The sequence below is a fragment of the Nannobrachium achirus genome, assembly GCF_963921795.1.
Source record: "Nannobrachium achirus genome assembly, chromosome: 17".
In the NCBI taxonomy this organism is placed as follows: domain Eukaryota; kingdom Metazoa; phylum Chordata; class Actinopteri; order Myctophiformes; family Myctophidae; genus Nannobrachium; species Nannobrachium achirus.
The window spans coordinates 6,161,797-6,182,826 of NC_137824.1; the positions used below are offsets into that span (position 1 = coordinate 6,161,797).

General features: G+C 41.9%; 1 protein-coding gene across 1 annotated transcript in view; it reads right to left on the reverse strand.

The window, feature by feature from the left end:
* Nucleotides 1-5,441: 5,441 nt before the first annotated feature.
* LOC308301983 (putative serine/threonine-protein kinase irlB) overlaps nucleotides 5,442-21,030 on the reverse strand; it is a gene marked incomplete at its 3' end in the record, with an annotated part of 41,723 nt that continues 26,134 nt past the window's right edge. The window contains exons 5-10 of the mRNA XM_080746128.1: nucleotides 11,174-11,224; nucleotides 8,027-8,557; nucleotides 7,793-7,932; nucleotides 7,653-7,712; nucleotides 7,252-7,438; nucleotides 5,442-5,446 (exon numbers count right to left, since the gene is read on the reverse strand). Coding sequence (XP_080602254.1) covers nucleotides 5,442-5,446; nucleotides 7,252-7,438; nucleotides 7,653-7,712; nucleotides 7,793-7,932; nucleotides 8,027-8,557; nucleotides 11,174-11,224 — 974 coding nt within the window. The remainder of the gene's footprint in view (nucleotides 5,447-7,251; nucleotides 7,439-7,652; nucleotides 7,713-7,792; nucleotides 7,933-8,026; nucleotides 8,558-11,173; nucleotides 11,225-21,030) is intronic.

The following is a 21,030-nucleotide window of genomic DNA, read 5'->3' on the forward strand; positions in this document are numbered from 1 at the left end:
CCTGTGTGTGTGTGTGTTTGTGTGTGTGTGTGTGTGTGTGTGTGTGTGTGTGTGTGTGTGTGTGTGTGTGTGTGTGTGTGTGTGTGGCCTGGCCTGAACAACAGCGCCCCTCCCTTAACATGTGTGGTCAGAAAAGGTACTACACCACAGGCTTGAGGCTACATACAGACCCACAAACAAACAAACATACCTACACACACGGCCACGCTATGGAGACGGTGTGACCACCGCTCAAAAACACGGCCTGCTCACATAATAGGAGTAGTAGAGTCACCAGAAAAAAATAATGGGTGTCTTTAATTAACACTCAGGACGCCACCATTCACTTACGCTTTATTTTGAAGAGCCCCGGAAGCTCTGTGCGTGTGCACGTGGGTGTACACTGACGATCCAAGATGGACGTCTGTTTGTTTACAAACGGTCGCGAAAACTAAAATCCTAACCGGGGCCGACCATCACGGCATAGTGTCGCCGTGAAGACAAGCTGATCTCGGCCTCCTCGACGTTATTTGCACCTTATTTCGAGATAAAGCCGTTTTTATGTTTCAGTATAGAATAGGAGTCAATGGATAATGGCCGCTCTCGGTTGCTTCTGGCTGCGTTGCGTCATGACGTATGCAGTTTTTTCTTTCACCAGCACCCGTAGCAAGCGTCTGAGATGCGGGTTACCATGGAAACCTTATCTCGTCTGTGAACGTGTTTGGCTACCGAGAGCAGCCAAACTGTTAATCTATCATGGTTAAAATGGAGTTTGAAGTTACAATGGGTCTGGGCCTGGAGCGCCTGGTAACATTTACATCATATATCTATAAATATTGAATGAAGCAAATTAAAAACAGTGTTCATAAAAGCCTGATTAGACGATAAACTGACCAAAGTTCTTTTTTTTTTTTTTTGTGAAATATCCCTTGAAAACGTTTAAAACCATACCATGGTCACACTGGGACACACTCTGCTTTCCTGTGGAGCATCTGTCAGATCTGCAGCGCTTGTTTCCATTGACCATGATGGAGGCGCACTGTCTCAGGCGACCTTGAGCCACGTGAGACACCGCCGAGTGAGCGGTAGCGAGAGTCGCCGTGTCGAGCGTTGTGAAAGGTCGCATGAGCCGACTCAGCGCCGTCCAAGTTACATACACTGGGAGACAGAATAGTAAATCTTCACTTTCAGCACCTCCGCGCGGTCCAAGTGTACATAAGGAGCGCTCCCTAGCTCTGGTTCAGCCATTCAGATGCGTCCGTGGGTGGGGTTTACCCAGAACTCATGTACAATTCTACATAACGATCTGCTGTTGCACAAGGACTTCCAGCTTTTCAAAAGCAGTATTGCATCATTATTGGCTGTCCAGAATTGGCTCACACATACACCTGCACTTAGGCCTGATTTACACTGCAGCCAAATCCAGCCTGAATCAGATCTGTCACATCCAGATAGGAATTTGATTGGTTTAAATGAAGCCAATCAGATTCCCATCTGGATGTGACACAGATCTGATTCAGGCTGGATTTGGCTGCAGTGTAAATCAGGCCTTAATGACACAATCATTGGTGTCAGTGACACAAACAGGGGGAATGAGAGAAACTACTGGTTACACTGACATCATCTTAATGAATCATTTCATGCAGTGTGGACCTTGAGTTCCAGTCTTGTTCTTGGGCAGACACAAACAACTCCAACCAGACCAGGAAACCACTCCACCAGGTCAACTTGAGCTGCATCCTCAGCACTGTGAACACAAATAAGTTGTTACTCAAGTAACATCTGATGATCTTTGTGCTCGAAACTTCGTTAGACCTTTGTTCAGCTTTATGCAGTTATGTGCGCTTGTATTTTTATTTTTAATATATATGTTTACACTTTATATTACTTGTATTATTATCATAATGGGAGTCTATTAGTCTGGTTCATTATGGATTTTTGATGGATTTTTTTGGAGATTTGTAAAACTATACATTTTTGTAATCTTCAGAGCATGGGGAATCCAAAAAATGTTCCCATTTGCACAGACACGTGCAAAGCCGCCATTTTGGAGGTTCAAAATGGCCAACATAAAATACATAATCTTTGCTATCTTGGCTTCTAGACAATATAGAAACTTAATTAAACATGTTTCTGGGTCAAGGAATCGAATGGGTGAATATTCCAGACCCCCACCCACTTTCTGGGGGTTATGTATTTTGGTACCTCCCAGAACAGTACGGCAGCCAGTTAATGTCCGATTTTCATAATATTAGAGTTGTTTTGTAGGTTTTAAAACATCCTGAGTTCATTTATTACACTTTTAAAGCAGCCAGAAAAACCTTTCTGACTTTTGGTTGGGGTCTTTCCTCACCTGGGCAGCAAGCGCCGTTGACGACCGCGTCAGCGTCATTTGACGCGACAGCGGACCCGTCTATTGACGCGTCAGTGCATAAATAGACTGAAGGCTGCTGGTTGCAGGTCTTGTGAATTTGGGTGTTTGTGCTTTATCTTTTCCCTGTCGGGGTGAGTAAACTGATGAATGGATGTTCTTGATCATTGTACCAAAAGCTGTATATTAATCATTATTTTGTTATTGCCAGGTTGCTGTCTTGAGTCCTGAGGTGACAAGTCCATGTACCAAGAGAGGATAATATGAAATGACAAAGACAACCCAAGGTATATACACATTTTGTGGTGGTTGACTGACTTATTGTTATTTTTATGTATAATGTACTAAAATGTTCTTAATCCACTTAAGAGTTCACCACTGCTGTTTTGTTTTAGCTGAGTTTTTTTAAAACTTTTATTGCTTGTTTTTATTGTTTATAGAGCTATGTCTTGTGTTCTTATGTTTGTTTTGTTATTCTCCCCCCAAACATGGCAAGCGTGCTGCTCATCTGGAGCCAACATGAACCAAGGTGTAAAGACGACCGGCTTCAGGGGTTCACCATAGACGGGTTTCTGGTCCACGTCACGTTTGATTCGGTACCAAAATTAGCCAATGAAACCAGCGCTCCCCAAAACAACAGGTTTGGGGATTGGACGGACTGATTACATGATACAGTCACCTGTGCATTTAGTCTCAATGTTTGTAAACAAGAAACCCGTCTATAGGATCACTTTAGCCCACGACAGTAGGTTTGCAGTGTGAACGCGAGCACTCTCTTCACCGTGTCGCCTTTTGTTTTTCTTCTTGCATGCTGTGAGTTTGAGTTTGTGTGTATTTAATTAGATGTACTTGTCAGTTGGGCAAAGCTTGGCATCTTCTAGCTTAATGTATTAGCTTAGCTCCCCCTGTGAGCTGGTTGGCTGCTACCTAGCTTATGTTTGCTTGTCTTTATGATGTTTGGGGTTTGTACTTTAACTGACTGGTTACATTGACTTCCTGTGTTATTAAACTGTTATATTCATTGTATTGTATTTTAATTAGGCATAATAAATGTATGTATTGTTGAAACAGGAATATTATTCTGTCTTAACCCTCTAAGGCCCACTGTTGTAATATTACAACGTTTGTATTTTATCCAAAAGAAGGATTAAATCATTTTATTTTAGCTCCCCCTACCACCTAAACATCACCATTGGATTCTATTGTTTAGTATTACAATGCCATTGGCCACAATATTTGCATATAAATACCCCCCACAGGGGCTGACATTCACACCCGCCACACCCGCTGACATTCCATAGTTTTGACGAACAACATCTCACTTTTTCATGGAAGCTATATTCCTCACTAAAACATAAGTAAAATGCCTGTACTATTTTTTTTGGTGATCATTAGAATGTCTAGAACATGTACATATGTTATTATTGTGAAAAATATCCCCCATATGTAAATTAGAGCATGATTTATGATTTATGATTTATGGCTATAAAACCTTACAAAAACATTTTTTTTTTAAACATTAAATTTTCCTCTTAATAGGACTCCTACAACACCATCTGATTTTTTTCAATTTTTTATTTCAAGTATTTCTATATTTGGGCCTTAGAGGGTTAAACGTACTCCATGTGTTTGGGGGAAAACTCTTGTCTCAAGCCCTTATTATTATCGACCTTGTTATGTGGGGAACCCAAGATTATAGAAGTTATTCACAAATTCTGTTCCTTGGTGCAGATATCACCAAGGTGGGGTAGTCCTTCTGATTTAGTTAAAAGTAAATTCCTTGCCACCAGGTTACATATGGAAGAGAATTACTTCCTTATGTTTTTAATATAATTAAATGTACTAGTGCTCATGGAGAAGTATGAAGTGCAGTAGTAATTAAGTCACCTTGTGTTTCCAAGTGTTGAAGTGTCTCTACTCAGCATGCTGCTCCAATGCTCCGAGGTCCTGGTCAGCATGTTGGTTCCCAATCCTTCAAAATAACACACACACACACACACACACACACACACACACACACACACACACACACACACACAGTAATGTTTTGACCCAGTATCAACCGCGACCACGGTTTTCCCAGGGACCCTGAACGCAACAGTGGGAGTGTGCGGACCAAGGAAGCCACGCCCTTTCCGGTTGCGCTTCTGTTCCCCCCCCCCCATGACTCTGTGTTTCTAATTAAATGTCAACACTTCGCTTGCAAGGCTATATTTTTCCCAAGGTTGATTTTTGATTGACATATTTATTAGATGTATTCCATAGGAAAAGGTACAGTCACATGACAGTAAACTAATATAATTGATTCACTTGATTAATAGTACTAATATAGACTAATATGTACACGTTAGGAAGCATATTTGGAAAAGTAAACGTATATCATGTATTTTACGAATTGCTTTGTATGCTACTCTGCTTTCCATTTAGCAAAAATGCCTAGATGAGGAACCCGATAAAATGTGACCGAACACGGCTGGAGGCTAGTCATTGCATTTTAATTACTGCCCCTGAGCCATGGTGGGACACGATGAGAGGAACTCTTGCCGATTTTGTAAGAGACTCGTCACCAATTCCAAGATATTCAAAAGTTATTTGGGGCCATGATGATGATAACCCCTTCTTCCCACTACTAGACTAATACGGATTTATATTGTCTGTGTTATTGTTTACAACCACAATTATTCATGTGTGGCAAGATCGCTGTTCCACTAGTTTTACTAGTAGGCTAGTGTAGGCCTAGAAGCCTTTTCGGAAGTTAATTTAATGTTTTCGCATTTATGATTTCCTTTATCGTCATCTTGCGCTAATGCACACAACTGTTTTCGTTAGGTTTTAAGGTCTTATTTTAGTTGTTTCTCATATAAGCACGCTTCCGTTGAAGATGTCCGTTCTCCTGCAACAACACAGCCCGTCTGTGGCCTGACAAGTTGACTTCCGATGTGGGTGGGGCTATCCGTCCCGGATGTGATGCAGGGAGCTCGCAACCCTCCTTGACCATCGGCCCCCACCGTTGCGCTCAGGGTCCCTGGGAAAACCACGTCGCGTACCAACCAGGGGTGCTGCCATAGACATGGAAAAGTATAGGCTTTGTCTAACCTGGAGATTCACACTAACAATAAGGAAGTGCAGAAAATGTTTAAGCGCTGCAAATCTCTGGCAAAACAGGTCTATAAGCCCTCAACACATGCAAGATGTCAACGAGTTTGTGGTCGGAAAGGGCGATTCCACATGCAGCTTCCTCTTAAATAAATGTAGTAAGTAAAATAGAAATAATTTTTACTGCACGATGCACTTGTATGTTTGTTCACTATATGGTCGCAGTTTACTATCAGAACCGTCACAGCTTGTCCGTGTCTGTACGGTCGTCCGTCCACCTGACACTGGAGAGAGAGATAGTTCCTCCACAATTAAAATAGACAAAAAGATCTCTCTCTCTCTATATATATATATACCCTACCAGTCAAAAGCTGTGTCCAACCTTTTGACTGTTAGCGTTCTGCTAGTGCTTGTCGCATGTTAACTCATATGCTGCTATGGCCGAAAATCCCGGAAAAATCCCGTTGTACCGCCCTGTCACGCCCGTAGAACCCGGAAATTTCCCGTTTAAAAAAAATAAAAAATAAAAAAATTGACCCCAAAAAATGTAGTAGGCATGATAGCAATCGCGAAATTGAAATGTTTAACCCCCATAGCAACCCCATCTTTCAAACATGGCAGCCATCTTTGTTTACATTTTAGGAAAACATAATGGCTGTTATCTCATGAATGCCTGAACGGATTTCCATTTGGATGTTTTGGTTTGAAAGCTGTGAGCAATGTGGACACACGTGGTGCATTATCTAGGCATGGGTGTGCATGATCCGTGCACTATGAATTACATGGAAGTCTATGGAGACAGGGGCATATGAGAGTACGAAGGTATTGTTAAATGGCAGCAATTGAGTTAATGTAGGTGCAATGCCATTCATTAATTACTTTGTTTTTACTTTTTCTTTTATTCCATGATTTTGTAACCGATTTTCCACCCGGTGTCAATTATCTAATGTAATCCTGGGCTCTTCTCTCCCTCTGCCAACCTGGGGAAAGCAACAGACTAACCTCATGCTTCCTTCTATGCATGAGGAGTCCAAGCCACTTCTTTTCACCTGACGGGAGAGATTGACCGGCTGGACGTAGCCCGGGAAAGGAACACGTTATTCCAACCAGTTCCTTTCCCCTCCATCAGGTGTCCTGGCTGGCCAGGGGGAGGCAGTATAGAGACCAGGATTACTTTTTTGTGAGGGTACCTACACTAGGAGACACGGGGAGAACATGCAAACCCCACACATAAAGGCCTTTTTGCCAACCCCACTTAGGGTGTGGGCGCTGATTACTTTGAGATGTTGTGAAATGTTGAAAATGGCTGAAAAGTCATGATTGAGTCATGTGTCATAAAAAGTCCTACAGTGCATTCACTGTATAACAGTGTACCACTGTAATTGGTAAACTGTAAATAAAGTACTCAATGACAATAAGTAGCCAGAAGAATGACTTTGGGTTGGAGTCTTTCCTCACCTCGACTGACTCCTGTGCCTATCTCAGTACTCATTACATTCCTCGCTCTGCTCCTGCTCTACAATAACGTCAAATTAGATCATAATTGAAGCATACGTTTTCTAGCTGGGCTCCAAAAACAAAAATGAATAGTAATATCTTCATGTTATGATATGATGCAGATTTTTTCATAAAAAAAAATATATATATATGCTAGATGATAGAAAGAGTACACCTCGTACCACACTGTTGGACCACAGGATCAAAAATAAATATAGATTTAGATGTTAATTAATGTGTGTGTAAGTTGAATGTTGTGTGAATGTTTCTTTCGTACTTCTCATTTGACCAGAAGGAATGGGCCAAACATTGCTCCACTGTAGGTCTTCTGTCTGGGTCTTCAATGATCATCCAGTCGATGAGATGTTTAGCAGCCTCATCTTGAACATTGTCCAGGTTGTACTTTCCCTCATGAATGTTGACTGGACATTTAATGCCTGAACCAAATGGATGATGTCCTCCAGACAGGATGTAATATATCAACATCCCAGCCACCTTTAGAATGAACATGAACATAATTAAATGTGTGTTTTAAGTTATTCATTAAATTATTCTCACACAGAATATAATAAACTGGACATCACTGCGTCCTATAAGGGATGCAATATGTTCATCCATCACAAAGTCTCAGCCATTAAAATGAATATAAAGTATGTAAGAACACATTCATATGGTTCTCATTACATTATCATGCAGAATAAATAACAACCTGGATGTCACTGCTTGTTGTATATGCATCATCCTCAGCATCGTCCTCGGTCTCAGCCACCTTAACAACGAAGATAAAGTATGTAAGAACATTTTATGTTGTTCTCATTCATTAAATACCCATGTAGAATGAAGAACAACCTGGCTATCAGCACACTCTTCTTCCTTCAACATCTCCCTAGACATCCAGCATTGCTTTTGCTTTCCTTGCATTGTGGTGGTTATTTCTTGGGGTTTTAGGAACATTCCAAAATCTGCTAATCTTGCTTTGGCAACAGTATCTGCAAGGCAAATTCGGTTTTAGGCTAAAAACATAAAAAAGGGAAATGTTTTTTATTTTATTTTATGTGCTTGTTTTTTTTGTTTGTATCTCACCAATCAAGACATTCTGGGGTTTGATATCCCGGTGGAGAATCGGAGGATCCTGACAATGAAGAACTTTTAGGCTGATGAGAACTTGGTTTGCAAGCTGTTTCTTCTCCAGTTCAGAAAAGTTGTTCTTATTGTCAGTGATGTATTCTTCCAGGTTGTATTCACATAACTCAAGAGCAAGGTAACCACCTTTCTTATCCTCTGCACAGTCAACATATCGTACAATCGAAGGATCATCAAGCTTTAAAAGACGTGAAAATGTATTTTTGTTCCACAATTTTTTATAGTTCCTTGTAGTCATTTTCTTCACTGCGACTTCAGTGCCATCGTTTCTTAACCCCAAGAAGACCTCAGTTCCATTATTCCCTGATCCTATGAAGAATTCAGAATCGTCCACAAACACAAAACTCCCAACTTTGATAACTTCACAGTCATGTTTGTTGCTTGCAAGCTTCTCCAACCGTGGCCTCCATCTTAGACTTTTTGAGGTCCATGGGTTTGGTGATCTGCTAGGAGTGAGGACCTCCATCTCATCTGTAATGGTAGACATGGAAATGTAACATTCTGTTAAGTGAAATAAGTGAAATGAAACCCAATATAAAATGTATTATACACAAACTAAATGTCTACTCAGTAACAAGGAGTATACTGTATGACCCTCTAAGCTCCCCTTATGCCCTATGTGTGTAAATATAAAGGTACCCATACTGAAATGATCTGGATGTGTCCACAAATTAGACCCATCTGGAAATCCCCTTTGATCCACTTTACTACGTTCTAAGGGCAGACTAAATATCTTTATCTTTTGGATGTTTTTTTCATATTCCCTGTTCCTATGAGGAATTCAACATCGTCCACAAACACAAAACCCCCAACTTTGATAACTTCAGAGTCATGTTTGTTGTTTGCAAGCCACAGTTTTCAGCTTCACCCAGAGAGGATTTAGGGGTTAAATGTCTTGCTCAGGGATACTTTGACACATTGCTGAGCTCTGTAAAACATATACATACTGTACAATACAATACAAATGCAATATAAAACATATTCGGATTTAAAAAAAAGGGGGCATGGCCATTGGCTTGGCCATATGGGCCAATACTGATGACATCAGGGATCTTCATATATGAATGGGGGGTGGAAGATGTTTATTTTATTTGATATATCAAGGTGTTCAAGGAGTATTTAGGCTGAGCGGTGGTAGAAGTTTGTGGAGTGGATTGTTCTAGATTGCCCCCCTGCCAGGACTCATCCCCCACATCCAGCGGGTGAACTGCCCTGTCACAAGCCAGCAGCTGAGACAATCTTTTGGAGGCCTAAACCTATGATGAAGGTCAGGGGTGGGAGGGATTTTGGAGTCTGTTTTGGTCTGGTATAGTGGACCAATTCTGCCCCACTCTCTCATTGGCCTGTTGCCTGGTGTCATCAGTGATGACGATGAGAGGGAAGAGAATGAGGTGGAGTTTGACGATGAGATGGATGATACTGACCCGTAAAATTGTGTTTTTATTGATTAAAATAGTTATATTAAGCCTAAAACGTAAGCCAGACATGTGATATTTGTGTATTTATCACCAATAAAGAATGGCTGTATCATGTCAGTGACCTTTCATTAGATTCCTGGTGTTCAAATTCAATGAAAAAGTGGGTTTATTTGTCTTTGTACGTCGTCTACTTCTTAAGTAGCAATACACCTCTGCTCTTACAAACACAAAATCAACGGGGAAATCACGATTTTGCGAACGCCCATCATTTCGACCGGAGGGTTAGTGACTCACTCCACGGAGGTTAAGGTTAGGGTGAGGGTTAGAGTCGGGTGTCGAAAAGATGAGATGTAGTAACAGCGACACGCTCCCAAAATCAACATTTCCTGCATGGAATTAAATCTGTGTGAAACGTGTCAAAAATCTATTCTAATTCTCTAGCAAATACATGGACATTATATTTCAACATCTATGGACAAACCCAAACCTTGACATGAACACAGAGACTAGTAAGACGCCTCAGGGCGACATGCAAAGGGCGAGGTTGTGACAATTCTTGGCCATCTGGCCAGTGATGTGTATCGGACCAGTTACCCATATATGGAGACCCCTGCATGATAGTCAACAATGTTAGGTCAAAACATGTCCATATATGGGCATTACCAAATATGGGCATTCCCAGATATGTCTTTAACATTGATGACATTGGGACAGGGATCTCCATGGGCATAAAACATATGTTAATTAGTAAAGACAAGCAGGGCCATGGCGAGTTAGGGCCTGGGTTGATGCCTGGGGATCTCCATATATGGGCATACAGGGGTACCCTAACAGGGCATCATCTGGGAATGTCCATACTGTATATGGACATTTTATTTATTTTATCCTTTATCAATATCTATCCATATATATTGACTTAATATTAACGTTTTCGGGGAAGGTAGGGTGAAAATTAGCTCTGCTCCATAGCGTTAGTGGAGTTCTCCCTAACGCTATGTTCCTCTACCTCCGTATTCCTTGGCAAAACCGGAAAACCCCACCGCCTGGTCCGAAAATAACAAAAACTGTTTAGCCCCTCACCAAACCAAAGGTATCAGTGGACAGTTGAAAGCTTACTCTACTTAGTGGACGCAGTCTGGACCCACAGGTGACATCACAGTGATGTCAGATACTCAGAGCAGGGATCTCCATATATGGGCATAAAAGGGATTCTGTTAGTGTAAGAGCCATTCTAACTGGTCATGTTAATTGATGATGTCACTAAAGTGAAGGCCATGGTCACGCCCTAATTGCTTAGGTATTTAACCATTCTCTGTAATCAGCCTCAGGTGTTGCCAGTGGCAGAGGCAAACAGTTTGTGACTGTGTTCAGGAGCTGTGGTCTGTATAGAGTTTTTGTATGCACTCAATGGATGTCTGGACCTCAGTCATTTGAATACACGTCAGAACTTCCCTCGGCAACCTGTAGTACCCAGAGTATAGGACTTTGGGCACTACAGTTAGGTATCTCCATATGTGGGCATAAAAGGGATTGTATCCCAGATGATGCCCTGTTAGGAGAACCACACTAACATAATCCATATATGGCCAAGACAGATGGCACGACCTCGCCCTTACTGGTTATTAATTAGTAGGAGGTTCAATTGTTTAAATAAAGTTCTCAAACTCACCTTCACATCCAGGTGCAGGCTGAAGACATGGAAACATCTTCCTTATACGATCTGAGAAGAAATTCAAACCCAGTGATGACATGGCATGGCATACATTAACATTGGCTGTGTTGGAAAGGCACATATAAAAACAATGGGCCTCATTTGCCAACGGTTCAAAGACATTTATTCTTTTTAAGAAGATTTTGGCATACACCATGTTTTCTTAAGAAAGAATAGCACTCTAAGGCAGGGGTTTTCAAAGTGGGTGACGGGGCACCCTGGGGTGCAGTGACAGCAGTCCAGGGGTGCCGCAAGATAATTTGATAATATTTGGAATTTATTTGGACACTTGAAAAATTATTTAGTATCATTGCCAGACCCAGGGGGTCGGCCTACATAAGGCTTTGTCGGTCGGTCTGTCGGTCGGTCTGTCGGTCCCTCTTTTCCTCCTCTGCCTGTCCCTCTTTTCCTCTGCTCATCTGCCCCTCCCTTCCCTTGCTGGGCTGATTGCCTTGAGTGCCGTCACCTGTACAGGACCAGCTGAGTTGAGTTGGCTGACGAGCTGCTGACACTATAAATTCCTCAGCCCATCTCCAAGCTCACAAACATTTCCAGCTGCTCAGCCTATACAATCCTGTGTGTTCATGTGTTAGTTCAGTGCCATACTAGTGAAAACAGCCGATCTACAAGCTCACTACGCTTTGTTGCTGAGACTATAAAATCCTGTGTGTTCATGTGTTAGTTCAGTGCCATACTAGTTTTCATTGCGGGTCTGGCACGTCCAGGTGACCTGGTCTAGTTTTAAACTTGAAGTACAAAGTTATTTTCAGTCAGTTCTAACCAAAATGGCTATTATCGCAACGATTTCCTCGCAACATAATCACTAAAATATCGTCACTGTCGGGCAGAAACCTCATATCTCCAAGTTTCAAATGTGTACGTCTTTTGGTAAAGCAAAGCCCTGCTTCATCATACAAGACTGTCACACAAAACTAGTGAAAACAGCCGATCTACAAGCACACTGTTTGCTTGTATATCGGCTGTTTTCACTAGAAACGAACGGTTTTGGACATACAAGGTTTCCACCCGACAACGACGATATGCTATAAATATAAGGTGCTGGGGAGAGAAAATTATAATGTAGGGGTGCCTCGGATTAAAAAGAAATATTTATGGGGTGCCCTGAGACAAAAATATTTGGGAACCCCTGCTCCAAGGGTGGTCTTAATAAGTGTTACATCATGCACAAATAATGTATTCATGAAGTTTCAAGAAGTTCCAAGTTTCTTCTATTATACAGTTGTATAATATAGGATTTAAATTACAATAACTTTTTCCAGGGGGTCCACAGCAGAACGAGGAACAGTTTTATCACTTTAACCCTATGTTATTCTTTGTTTGAAAATAGCCGATCTACAAGCTCACAAAGGGTCACATTACAGCCCATTTTGAGCTTCTAGATCGGCTTCTTTTGTGAACCATTTTGATAAATCTTGACAACTCTTCCCAGGCAATAAATATTTTCAGATGGGGTCTGCAGAATGCATGTATATTTGGGGGTTTGAGAAGCACTGCTGTAGAGTTTTCAACAGGTCTGAAAATTACAACCTAACCCAAACACTGTGTTGAGTTGAAGCCCAAGCCCCAACCAATTTATAGAAATCAATGAAAAATTTTATCGAAAAAACACGGTCTGCTCACGTATTCGGAGCGTGTCAGGAGTCACCAGAAAAAGGGAAAGTTGTTTTCATTGAATCTATCATGGTTAAAAGGGAGTTTGAAGTTATAATTGGTTTGTATAGGAAGGTCCTGGAAGGGGGAAAATGGTGGGAAATGAATATCAAATATCTAAATACTAAATGAAGAAATTCTAAAACTATCCTGGGTGTTCCCAAAAGCCTGATTAGATAATAAAATGTACAAAAGTTATGTGAAAGTGGAATATCCCTTTAAGTACAGTACTTAAATACAATTTTGAGACTTGTACTTTACTTGAGTATTTCTAATTTTCAATCATTAAGGGGGCGTTCACACCAGGGTTATTTGGTCCGCTTAAAAGGGACCATGGTCCTCTTTCTCCTTTGGTCCGCTGGTGTGAACGTGCAAAGGGACCATGGTCCCTTTGTTTGGTCCGGACCATGGTCCTCTTGAAAAGGCAGGACTCGGTCCCCTTCCAAACGGACCATGGTCCGGTCCTCTGCTGGTGTGAACGGAGCCGGACTTTATAGAGGACCAAACTTATGTCTGATCAGCCTACTACATTCTGCATTGTGTGTTGTTCATTGAAAAACAATATGGAAAAAATAATAAACGACTACTCGTGAAGCAATGTAACTTCGGCTACAAGAGACTACACTCATCAATCTTTGTTAACTGCAGTTGTGAAGCTGGATTAATAATTAGTTCTAAAAGCATGAATTTCTAACGGGATTCATTATTGATATGACCCGAACGCTGATATGTCTTCATGATCTGCAGTAGGCTACACGTTAATAATTGTATCATCTCCTCTCCCTGTGAGCAAGTGCTGCGGTGTCTTGTTAGCTACATGGAAACTGCGAGGTTACATGGAAACTGGTGACCCATCGTGTGCGGTGACTCCAGGGGTCGCTCTCCGAACACGGTGATCATTGTTTGTTTTGACACAGATACAGTCACAAATAAAAGTAAGGTCACCATCTTGTGTATAACACAGGAGGAGGAGAAGGCGCGGCGGGCGCGCTGCGCGCACAACCTCCATCCAAACGACCACAACACAAAATAAAGTCAAACTTGGCTTTTCTTTCGAGGCATTAGGATTTTCGCTCTCTTTTCGCTCTCTCGCTGTTCCCTGAGGACAGGCGTGCACGAGTCAAACTCTTCACGTTGTTGCTGGGACGGCAGTATGTCCATGTCATCGGGTGCGGTGCACAAAAATAACGGATTTATAAGCTTACAACACTGTCCGAGTGTCTGATGCACGGCTGTTATGTTTCATGGCTAAATGAGGAGAGATGTGGGTTAGCATCCCGTTACATTAATATGTTCTTTTTAAGCATGCGCCACCGCATATAAAGTTATGGCTCATACGCATATAGATTCAACATTTGGGATTATACATTATTTTATTGTTTTTATTTAGGTTATTTATTCATTTAGCTTCACATTTCCAACCTGATAAGGATAGGAAATATCATTACGGACCTGTTGCTTCACTTGCTTGTAAAGAAAGAAAGAGACAGACAGAGAGAGATTTGATGTGGAAACGGGGATGCTTATATTATGTTCTCGCGTTCTTGCGCTATTTATTGTTAAATGAATCAAGGAGAAGTCTTTATACAGGCTATGTTTTGAGAGAGAGAGAGAGAGATAGAGAGAGAAAGAGAGAGAGATTCCTCCACCCATCCATCGCTAATTACTGCCTGAAATGCGGGTTTCGCTTCTTTTAAAAAAAGAGATATAGGAAGCGGCTGTGATTAATAACACAAAATTAATTGGAATAGGCAGTGAAGTAATTTTCCATAGGAATAGCCTATTCTGTCAATAGATCAACAGCCGCCTGTATGACCACGTGTCAGTTGTTTACATATTTGGTTCTTTTAACAAAAGTCCCGTGTGAACGCTAACCGGACCAAATTCAAAATGCAACAATGTAAACATTTGGTCCCTGATCCGGACCTTTTAAGCGGACTTTGGGTGAGAACGTGCCCTAAGTGTGCCTGCCATGCAACGCAATGGCAAAACACTTATTGCAATCCGCCATACTTAATTAAGTGTGCCTGCCATGCAACGCAATGGCAAAACACTTATTGTAATCCGCCATACTTAATTAAGTGTGCCTGCCATGCAATGGCAAAACACTTATTGTAATCCGCCATACTTAAGTAAGTAAGTACATAATGTCGCCACAAAATTTCGGCACGTAATAAGTGCCGCACGATTTACGCCACCGCCGCAATATATACATCAAAACGTGCGGCTCGGCCGGGAATGGGGTGCTATTACTTTTCTTTCCGATCCGCGTTACCATTGCGACGTAATTCGCAAAAAACAACGCCAAAAAACCCCATTGACTTAGAATGGGGGAAACTTCGGCACGTAATAACTGCCGCACGATTTACGCCACCCCCGCAATATATACATCAAAATGTGCGGCTCGGCCGGGAATGGTGTACTATTACTTTTCTTTCCGATCCGCGTTACCATGGCAACGTAATTCGCAAAAAACTACGCGCAAAAACCCCCATTGACTTTGAATGGGGGACTCGGGGAAAAAAAGAACAGAAACTTTGGCGCCACATAACTCTGCCATACTTTTGCCTAGCAACGTCATTTAAAATTTAAAATGCTCACACAACTTTGGTCTTTTTCCGGCCAATAGGGATAAGCTGTAATTAAGCCCCGCCCCCTCTGTATTCCTATTGGTTGGGCTTTAAACAGCCAATACTCCAGTTCACAGCATGGTACAGTCTTGAAACTTGGTGTCTGGACTTAAACGGCCAATAGGGACGTATTACTTAAGCCCCGCCCCCTCTTAAGCCCCGCCTCTAGCTTCCTATTGGCTGAGCTTTAAACGGCTATATCTCCAGTTTGCAGCATGGTACCGTCTCGAAACTTGCTGTGTGTACTTAGATGGCCAATAGGAATGAGCTGTAATTGTTTAAGCCCCGCCCCCTCTGTCTTCCAATTGGCTGGGCTTTAAACAGCCATAACTCCACTTCCCAACACATTACTGGTCTCAAACTCAGTAGGTGGTCCCACAGGTTGCACACAAATAGCGAGCTGCAGGCACACTTAAAATTTCTTCGAAATTTTCTTTTCTAGTTAAGTAAGTAATTATTTCGCCACAAATTTCTGCACGTAATAACTGCCGCACAATTTACACCACCCACGCAATATATACATCAAAACGTGCGGCTCGGCCGGGAATAGGTTGCTATTACTTTTCTTTCCGTTCCGCGTTACCATTGCGACGTAATTAGCAAAAAACGACGCCCAAAAACCCCATTCACTTAGAATGGGGAAAATTTCGGCACGTAATAACTGCCGCACGATTTACGCCACCCCCGCAATATATACATCAAAATGTGCGGCTCGGCCGGGAATGGTGTGCTATTACTTTTCGTTCCGATCCGCGTTACCATAGCAACGTAATTCGTAAAAAACTACGCTCAAAAACCCCCATTGACTTTGAATGTCGGACTCCGAAAAAAACCCAGACACTTTGGTGCCGCATAACTGCCATACTTTTGCCTAGCAACGTGATTTCGTTTTTCCGGCCAATGGGGCTTTTAACACATTCCCCGCCATTTAACAATACCTTCGTACTCTATGGTGCCTCTGGTCTCCATAGACTTCCATGTAATTCATAGTGCACGGATCATGCACACCCATGCCTAGATAATGCACCACGTGTGTCCACATTGCTCACAGCTTTCAAACAAAAAAATCCGAATGGAAATCCGTTCAGGCATTCATGAGATACAAGCCATTATGTTTTCCTAAAATGTAAACAAAGATGGCTGCCATGTTTGATAGATGGGGTTGCTATGGGGGTTAAACATGCAATTTCACGATTTCTATCATGCCTACTACATTTTTTGGGGTCCAAATTTTTTTTTGAAAAAAAAAAAATTTTGATTTTTTTTTTTTTCTTTTTTTCAAAATGGCGGAAATTCTCGGGACTATCGGGCCTGGCAGGGAAAGACATTAAAATAATCTCGGGACTATCGGGCCTGGCATGCAATGAGTTAAGCCGTGACATCATTTTGTAGGCAGAGGAGAATCTGCCCCCAGAGCATTTTCTGTCCCTCGCTATTTTCAACAGATCCGAGACAAAAATAACGACTAAAGTATAATTCTAACACTTTCCTTTCAACAACAAAGAGAAGAAAAATGTGTAAATAGTAAAAATAGTAAAAAGATTCACGGAAACTGGGGGCAGAAATGCTCCTCTGCCTACAAAATGATGTCATACTTAACAGCCCCATAGGGATGAGCTGTAATTGATTAAGCCCCGCCCCCTCTGTAACAGGAAGTGCCCTTTGCAAAACAGGAAGTGCCTCTACATCTCATGAACCGTTTGTCGTACAGATGCGTGGATGGTTTCATATGACTTGATTAAGAGTCCTTGACCTTAATTGGGGCCTATTTCGCCAAACAGGAAGTGCCCCTCACCAAACAGGAAGTGACCCTTTACCTCGTGAACCGTTTGTCGTACAGACGCGTAGATGTATGGAAGTTTTTATTGGACTTTATTTTTTCTTAGATTTTTCAGTGTATTCGTAAGGTTTTTCAGTCTACTCGTGCATTTTGTGTGTTTCGTCTTTGAAAATGAAACACTTCGCAAGAAATCACTAAGGTACACGTGCATATTGTGCTTTTCGTCTTCATAAATGAAACACTTCGCAGAAAAAAACGACCTCGCAAAAAGAAAAATAGCATTCGCAGAAAAAAATATAATCTTTGTACGTGTTTGCGTTCAAATTTTTTCTACGAAGCATGTCATTTAACTACGACGAATAAAGTCCCTTTTTTACCTCTCCTCTCGTCGTAATTACAACTTCGTACACAATCTCGTTGCCTTGTATAAAAAAGATACCTCGCAAGAAATCACGAGGCTACACGTGCATATTGTGCGTTTCGTCTTCGTAAATGAAACACTTTGCAGAAAAAAACAACCTCGCAAAAAGAAAAATAGCATTCGCAGAAAAAAATATAATCTTTGTACGTGTTTGCGTTCAAATTCTTTCTACGAAGCATGCCATTTAACTACGACGAATAAAGTCCCTTTTTTACCTCTCCTCATATTGTAATTACTACTTCGTACACAATCTCCATGCCTTGTATAAAAATAATACCTCGCAAGAAATCAGAAGGTCACGTGCATATTGTGGTTTTCGTATTTGTAAAAAAAACACTTTGCAGAAAAAAAACAACCTTGCAAAAAAAAAATAGCATTCGCAGGAAAAAATAATAACCTTTGTACGTATTTGTGGTTCATTTTTTACATCAGCATCCCCATTTTTTCTATGAAGCATGCAATTTATTTGCACACGACCACTGAAAAACACGAAGACGAAGTATTCATTGCTCACACGACCACTGAAAAACACGGAGACGAAGTATTCATTGCACACACGACCACTGAAAAACACGGAGACGAAGTATTCATTGCACACACGACCACTGAAAAACACGGAGACGAAGTGTTAATATTGTCCAATTGCAGTTATTTACACAATCCAGCAGGGGGCAACATTTCACCATTCCTTCATGACCATCCTATCCATATATTTAGCTAATTCCATCACCAGTCCTATGGAAGGAAAACAAGGCCAAATATTTTCATCATTCATCCAAAAAAAAATTGTGAAAAAATAAGATTTGAACCCGAAAAAAATAAAATTTGAACCTGAAAGTCTTGAATTTCGATTTTGAACTCGAAAAAAATAAAATAAATGTAACTTTGATTCGCTTTTTTAATACTTTTGAATACTTTTTTTTTTTCTTTTTTCATTTCACTTTAATATATATTTCGATCTTGGAGTCCTTTTCTTCAGTTGTTTTTTATTTATTTATTTCAGTTTCAGATCTTATTTTTACGAGTTCAACTTCAAAAGTTTCAGGTGCACTTTTGGCCCTGTTTTTCCATGGGGGCGGGGCCTCAACTGAGAGGGGCGTGGAATCATGAGTGACAGGCCTCCCGGACCCAGTTGTTGCCATGTCCGCTTATTATAAGCGACTTTATTATTACCATTATTATTATTAATATTAATAGTAATTCTTCATCTCCAGAGGCGAGGGGCCGGCGGCCGACCGAGGGGCCTCTGGAGTCGGGGTCCGACCACCCGGGGACCCCCCGGAGCCCCGGGGACCCCCCGCGGACCCCCTGCTATCTAGTCCCATGTATTTTAAAAGCCGAAAATGTTCGGCTCTACAATGGTTTCAATGGGAGGGCCGACATTTTTGGGGGGAAATCCGGGACTTTGACCGCACCGCCACCCTCCAGGGACCCCCGCAAAATTATAGCGCCGACTAGCGGCGGCGCGCCGTCACTGCAGCGCACATAAACCTCCATAACTCGGGCTAGGAGCGACCGTTCGAGACGGGACCGGTACCCACGCGTCCGGCTCGGGGCCCCGGAGCCGGCCGTGCCACTGCGCCTGACCTTAATTGTTGCAACAGGAAGTGCCCTTCGCCAAACAGGAAGTGCCTCTATATCTCATGAACCGTTTGTCGTACAGACGCGTGGGTTGCGTCATAAGACTTGATTAGGAGTCCTTGACCTTGGTTGGTGCAACAGGAAGTGCCATTCGCCAAACAGGAAGTGCCTCTATATCTCATGGACCGTTTGTCGTACAGACGCGTGGGTGGCCTCATATTATTTGATTAGGAGTCCTTGACCTTAATTGGTGCAACAGGAAGTGCCCTTCGCCAAACAGGAAGTGCCTCTATATCTCATGAACCGTTTGTCGTACAGACGCGTGGGTGGCGTCATATCACATGATTAAGAGTCCTTAACCTTAATTGGTGCTTCCTTCGCCAAACAGGAAGTACCCTCGCCAAACAGGCAGTGCCTCTATATCTCATGAACCGTTTGTCGTGCAGATTCGTGGGTTGTGTCATAAGACTTGATTAAGAGTCCTTAACCTTAATTGGTGCTTCCTTCGCCACACAGGAAGTGCCCTTTGCAAAACAGGAAGTACCTCTATATCTCATGAACCGTTTGTCATACACGTTTGGGTGGTGTCATATGACTTGATTACGAGTCCTTCAGCTTAATTGGTTTAACTAGCCCTGCATCCTCTTCTGATTGGCTGCTGCCCCTTGTGACGTGGGTAGAGATGGGTCATCACTGCTGGAGGACTCTTAATCAAGTCATATGACACCACCCACACGTGTACGACAAACGGTTCATGAGATATAGAGGTACTTCCTGTTTGGCAAAGGGCACTTCCTGTTTGACGAAGGAAGCACCAATTAAGGTTAAGGACTCTTAATCAAGTCTTGACACAACCCCCGCGTCTGTACGACAAACGGTTCATGAGATATAGAGGCACTTCCTGTTTGGCGAGGGTACTTCCTGTTTGGCGAAGGAAGCACCAATTAACTCATTGAGTGCCTATCCCGAATTAGTTCGGGATATATTATCGCATACCAGAGTGCCTATCCCGAACATGTTCAGGATATTAAAAAAAAAAAAAAAAATTGATTTTTTTTTTTTTTTTTAATTTTTTTTGGACCCCATCAAATCTAGTGAACATGATTTCAATCGCGATTTTGCATGTTCCACCCCCATACAACCCCATCTAACATACAGGGCAGCCATGTTTGTTTACATAACATGTAAAACATAATGGCGATTATCTCAAGAATGCCTGAACGGATTTCCAATCGGATTTTTTTGTTTGAAAGCTGTGAACAAACTGCACAAATCCACTTCAATGCAATCCAGGATTGCATTGGATTTTTTAGAGCTCATTCTTCTCTGTTTTTTCCCATGCATGAGGTGTGCAAGGTTTAATCATGGCTAAGTTGACGAAAATAAGGCTTCTAAAATGCTTGGTAGCCAATAGCTAACTTCAAGCTAACTTCATCCTCTTCCTGTACATGCACAAAGGAAAGTGTTCAGGCAAGTCATGGCTGCAGGGCTTCTGCATATACCAGCATATCTCTATGGGATTTTCTATGGCCACTGGGCGCCCTCTAGTGGTGAAAGGGGTGGCACTCAATGAGTTAAGGTTAAAGGAGTAGTTCACCCCCAAAATGAGTTCAATAATATTTTTTGGTTTTTGTCACATTCCTAAGACAAAATTTTGATTCGAGTAAATTTACCCCCATTGATTCCGGATGGTGACCCGTTTCGAAACGGGTCACCATCCGGAATCAATGGG